The 6,000-nt window shown below is 44.0% G+C and overlaps 1 protein-coding gene across 2 annotated transcripts in view; it reads left to right on the top strand.

The window, feature by feature from the left end:
• The first annotated feature begins 519 nt into the window (after window positions 1-519).
• The window catches only part of CC2D2A (coiled-coil and C2 domain containing 2A), a 56,736-nt gene continuing 51,255 nt past the window's right edge, over window positions 520-6,000 (top strand). For both annotated transcript variants that reach the window (XM_071556775.1, XM_071556774.1), the window contains exon 1: window positions 520-711. In XM_071556775.1, coding sequence (XP_071412876.1) covers window positions 669-711 — 43 coding nt within the window. In that variant the 5' untranslated portion in view covers window positions 520-668. The remainder of the gene's footprint in view (window positions 712-6,000) is intronic.

Genomic DNA, 6,000 nt, shown 5'->3' with positions numbered 1-6,000 from the left:
GGCTCTCAGGGCCCCCTCAGTGCCCTCTCATCCCCCTCTCAGTGCCCCCTCATTCCCCCTCTCATCCCCCTGCTCAGTGTACCCTCCCCACTCACCCCCCTCAGTGCCCCCTCAATGTTCTCTCAGTGCCCCCCTCATCCCCCCCTTAGTGCCCTCTCAGTGACCCCTCACTGTTCTCTCATCCCCCCCTCTCAAGTGCCCCCTTATCCCTCCATCCCCTTCTCAGTGCCCCCTCACTGTTCTCTCATTCCCCTCTCATCCACCCCCCCTCAGTGCCCCCTCATCCCTCCATCCCCTTCTCAGTGCCTCCTCAATGTTCTCTCATTCCCCCCTCATCCCCCCACTCAGTGCCCTCTCAGTGCCCCCTCAATGTTCTCTCAGTACCCCTCATCGCTCCCTCATCCCCCTCTCCCCTCGGGCTCCCCCCGCAGGTCCCCGCTCGCCCCGCGCGCGGCCGGGCTGGCACCGCGCACGCGCACACCGGCGCACGCGCGCTCGCTCTGCCGCTCCCGGCCCGGCCGCAATCCCCGAGTCCATCCGTCCCTCCGCCCATCCCTCCTTCCGTCTCCGCCTCCCGCCGGAGCCTCGCGCGTCATTCCCGCCCCGCTGCAGCGCCGGAGGCCGCGGGTCCCGCCGAGCCGCGGGCGCAGAGCAGGAGCTGCGGCACCATGGCGACAGCCCGACCCAGCGACGCGGCCGGGGCGCTGCGCGGTGAGTGACTCCCAGCGCGGCGGGGCAGCGGCCGCTGTGCGGGGCCGTCTGCCTGGGCTGAAGTGTCTCCGCTCTCAGGTTGCCCGCGGCGCACAAACAGCAAAACCAGCGCTCCGCTGCTCTGGTCCTCCTGGAGCTTCTTCAGGCTCTCCTGTCGTTCGAGTATCAGCAGGGATGGAGAGGTGCCTATGTCTGCCAGTGCCAAGTCATCTCGGGCTTTGAGCGAAAGCTGACATGCTTTATCATATTCAGACTTGCTTCTATCGCATTTAAATGTGATCAGATTATTAAATGCCTTACATTTTTCAAATGCAGTATTTACATATTTGAATGTGAACTGACCTGTCAGCCTCCCCTCTGTCCCTGGAAAGATGATGGAGCAGATTCTGGAGGTTATCACCAAGTATGTAAGAAAAAAGAAAGTCATCAGGAGTTGTCAGCATGGATTCACTAAGGGGAAATCATACTTGACCAATCTGACAGCCTTCTAAAATGTTGTGGCAGGATGGGTTGATGAGGGGAGAGCACTGGATGTTGTCTGCCTTGACTTCAAGGCTTTTGACATTGTCTCCTGTGACATCCTCATAAGTAAGCTCAGGAAATGTGGCTTAGATGACAGTGAGGGCGATCAAGAACTGTCTGAATGGCAGAGCTCAGAGGATTGTGACCACCAGAGCAGAATCCAGTGGGAGTCTTGTAGTCAGTGGCATTCTCAGGGATCAGTACTGGACCCAGCCTTACTCAACTTGTTTATCAAGGGACTGGAAGAAGGTGTAGAATGTACCCTCTGAAAGTTTGCTGGTGATACCAAACTGGAGGAGTGGTTGATGCACCCAAAGGTTGTGCTGCCGTTCAGGGGGACCTTGACAGGCTGAGAGTTCAGTGGAGAGAAACCTAATGAGGTTCAACAAGGGCAAGTGTAGTGTCCTGCACCTGGGGAAGAATGACCCCAAGCACCAGTACAGTGTAGGGGCTGACCTACTAGAAAGCAGCTCTGCTGAGAAGGACCTGGGAGTATTGATGGATGACAACTTGACTGTGAGCAGTGTGCCCTTGTGGGGCCAGGAGGGCTGATGGTATCCTGGGGTGCATTGGGAGGAGTATGGCCAGCAGGTGGAGGGAGGTGATCTTGCCTCTCAATTTGGCTCTAGTGAGGCCACATCTGGAATACTGTGTCCAGTTCTGGACTCCTCAGTACAAGAAAGACAAGGAACTACTGGAGAGGGTCCAGCAGGGGCCACAAAGATAATGAAGTGACTGGAGCATCTCATGAGGAGAGACTCTGGGAGCTGGACCTCTGTAGCACTATAAATATCTCAAAGGCAGGTGGCAAGAGGATGGTTCCAGACTCTTTTCAGTGGTGCCCAGTGACAGAACAAGGAGCAATAACCATAAGCTAAAACACTAGGAGCTCCACCTCAACATGAGGAAGAACTTCTTTACATTAAGTGTGGCAGAGCACTGGAACAGGCTGCCCTGGGAGGTTGTGGAGTCTCCCTCTCTTCTGACATTCAAAACTCACCCGGATGTCTTCCTACGTCACCTGCTCTAAGTGTCCCTGCCTTGGCAGGGGGTTGGCCTAGATGATCTCCAGAGGTCCCTTCTAACCCTAACAATTCTGTGATTCTGTAAACCTTTTATTTTGTGCTTGAAGTGTTATTCATGGATATGAAGATGTATAGATTTATTGCTGTGATATTTTTACTGTCACATGGGAAAGACTCTACTTGCAAAGAGAGTGTAAGAGAGTGGTGTGGTGGGGAGCTGTTAAAACTGAATGTCTAACTGCAGGCTTTGGAAAGAATGGAGATTATTGGTACTCAAAAACTAATCTTCAATTTCTTTGGCAGAATCTCTGAAATATTGTTAAAAGCTTTGGACAAGATTGTTGTGGTGAATCTTACTGCTTGGGTTTATGGTTTACCTAATTAGGGTGCATGAAAGAGCTAAGTAAGAACAGAATATTAAATAAAACCAATAAAATGAAAACCCAGTAAATATAAACATGCTTAGTTTTTCATCAATACCAAGTTTTACTAAAATAAAATGTATGTATTGTCCTTAAACACATTTTAGCAAAATATGGTATTTGTTACAGACATCTGCAATTAAGGGATGTTTCCAGCTCTTGAAGGTCTGTGTACTTTTCTTTTGAATGGTTTTTGAGTCTCACTTTGCCAGCTTGTTCTAGGAAGTTTGAAGCTGTTGACAAACAGAGTCCAAACAGTTTTCAGAATTGATTGCATGGAGAAATCAAGGGATACCCTCTAGTGATGGTTATTTTCTTTTACAGAAGCTCATTTTCCAAGAATAAACAGAACAGCACAGCAGTACTCTGAGAAGAAAAGTACCAGTTAGTTCCCCTATGGGATAAATGTTTTGTTTTCTGAAATGTTTTGCTCTTGCTTGTTCTGTTTCTGAAATCCCTGTAATTCTGCAAATTTTTTGTGATTGAGTGAAAAGTACTGCATGTGGTGTTCTGAAGGGACTGTATCGTTGGGTTAGTTAATTGCAGTCTAATTAATCCATCTGCTTTTTTTGAATTATATCTTATGTTTTGAGAAAGATTGCAACTTGAGCTGAAGTCCATGTGTGTCTATTAAAACTTACTTCAATTCCTCCGACACTCTGGGATTCAGTCTGACAGATTTGTAAATAATTTAAATTTCTATCTTCTATATATTAAGGTTTTGAATATCCTGAAACTGCTGTTTGCTATTTTGTTGCCAAGTCATAAAGTAAAAGTAGATTCCTTTTGAGTTCTTTACTCCACTGGTAGGGGGATTACGTGTGTAAAGAATTTCTGATTATCATTGTCTTGCCAAGTGGTGACTAACCATTTTAAATGAAAAAAGTATCATCTCCCACATTTTTTCAGGTGCTATTGAAGAATTCTGTATTGATTGTTGGCTCCACTACCTTGTTTTTGCTTTAGTGCCTGTGGTAATAAATCGCGCCCAGGCCTTTTTAGTTTTTTTGGTTATTACCAGGTTATGTTGCATTTGTGGTATTAAAAGCATACACACCCCCACACCCCTTTTTTTGAAAAGGGAACTGTATTTTAGTACAAGTGGAAAATAGGTAATATTTGTGGAATTACCAGTTTGTGATGTCCCTCAAATACCTGGTTTATTTTATGATAGCATGGAATGATTATTGGCTCATTCTTGGCCCACTATGGCAAACTTATGTTGAAACATATCCATCAATTACTCCTTCATTTAATATTCAACATTGTCTCTGTACTAGTCTTTCAAACATTGTCAGTCCCTACTATGTTTTTAAGCAGTCTGCAGAAATTCATTATTTTGTTATAATCCAATTATGTGTGTTCTCATTGCCTTCACACCTTTGTTAAATGGAATGCCTTGGCTATAGGTCAGATTACTAGTCAGACTAATTTGTAAGAGTTTCAAAAGAGGAATTGCTTTAAATAAGAAGCCCGTGTCTGATAGTTACTCCCTTGTGAAGCCAGAACAGCTACAGTATTGTTTTACAGCTTTGTTGGTTTTTTGAATTTGTAGAGTTATTTGGTTGAAGTTTCTGGAGTGTCTTACTATGCAATCATTGTATCCATGAAAAATTCAACAGTATTTCTAGGACCTAATGTTGGAAGTTACCTTTCCTCTTGTCATTCTTGATCACTGTCTACTTTCTCTCCTGCCTGTTTCTGCATCCTGCCGAGATACTTGCAACAGTTCTGGATCTGCATCAGTGCAGAGAGCTTTGAAGCCACACACAGATCCAGCGGGTTTGGGCTCCTCTGAGTGCAGGAGAAATCAAAGGAGAACAGTTACTGGGTGATATTTTCTGATTCTCATTTGGGCCTTGTTTCAGCTTGACTATCCAGCACACTTTCTAGATCTGCCTGAAGTAAAATGTGGAACCATTGTAGGATAATGACTCTTGCAATGTAAAACATAGTGTCAGTTTTTTGGATACAGGCTTGTAATTGGGATTCTGCAAAGGGATGCTCTCATGGGTATTAGTTTTAATTCTTTCACTTCAAAGTTATGCTTTGAAGTGAAGCACAAGTTAGTTGGTTATAGAGCCCATTCACAGAAGCAGAACAAAAGTATATCCGTAGAAATAAAATAACAAGCGCATTTTTATGTGGTCTTTTTTCCAAGGATCCCACAGTAATCGATGCATTGAATTAATTTTACTGCAACTACCAAAGCCTTTAAATGTTTTTCATTATTTATAGAAAGGACAATTACCCTGTTGTCTCAAGGAACTGATTAACCCATAAAGAATTCTGCATACAGAACATGAGTTCTGATGCTTTAAGAGCTGCTTAAAGTAGCAACAGATGGTTTGTGCCCTAATTTTCATGTTTACGCTGTTCACTTTAACCTGGCTTGTCTGGAAATGTTTACAGACAATTTTCGAGTATTTCAGAAAATCAAAAGCAGATTCTAATCTGTTGCTTTCTAGTTTTCATTTGTCAGAATGGAATTGAAATGAAGGGTTTGCTGCAATAAAATACAGTATGTTTTTGCACGCCAACTGAACAGAATGAAATGGTAGAAAAAATTCACAAGAGGGAAATCAAAAAGTAACTTCAGACCAACTTCTGTCTTTAAGTAATTTTATCTAAGTCTTGATACTTGGCTTTGGGAAGGGTGGGTGTTGGTTGAGTATTTTATTTGAGTATTGGTTTTTGTTGGTGGTGTTTGTTTGTTTTGTTTTTTACCTTAAAAGCTTGCACTAGTGAGGGTTCCATAACTGTTTAAGGAACTCAGTTCCAGTGCTGGAATATCCCAAACATTCTTACGGTGTGTACCCATCTTTCATATTGCATCATTTCCATCTCCAGCAGACAAAGTCTTTCTTCTGTGGGCCAGAATCATTTGTGGGCCTAAAGCTGTAAAAGTTCTTGAAGTTCCGAAAACTTTTCAATGCATCTTTGAGCAAATGTGACTTCTGAGAGTTCTTGCCTGCAGGTTTTGTGCACAGATAAACATTGCTCGACCATTCAAATCATCAATAAAGGTTCTAAAGGCAGTAGACTGAGGCAAACCCTGAAAAATTCCTGCCCTGTAGGGGGTTTGAATTTATTAACTATTACTTGCTTATCTTTTTAAATGTGATTTTCCTGTGTCTTGTGTGTACCCTCTTCCTCCATCCACCCTGTCATTCCATGAAAATATTTCCCACTCAAAGACACTTTCTAGACAGCTTGCTGAAATGTTGAGATATTTACTTTTTCTGATATTCACAAAAATGAGTAGAATATATGTTGAAGAACATTAAACTGGCTTGCTAGGTTTTAAGCCTGGCTAATCT

This window comes from Pithys albifrons, chromosome 5 (assembly GCF_047495875.1).
Source record: "Pithys albifrons albifrons isolate INPA30051 chromosome 5, PitAlb_v1, whole genome shotgun sequence".
Taxonomy (NCBI): domain Eukaryota; kingdom Metazoa; phylum Chordata; class Aves; order Passeriformes; family Thamnophilidae; genus Pithys; species Pithys albifrons.
Note: the sequence above shows the minus strand (reverse complement) of the source record. Positions and strands in the feature narration are given on the sequence as shown.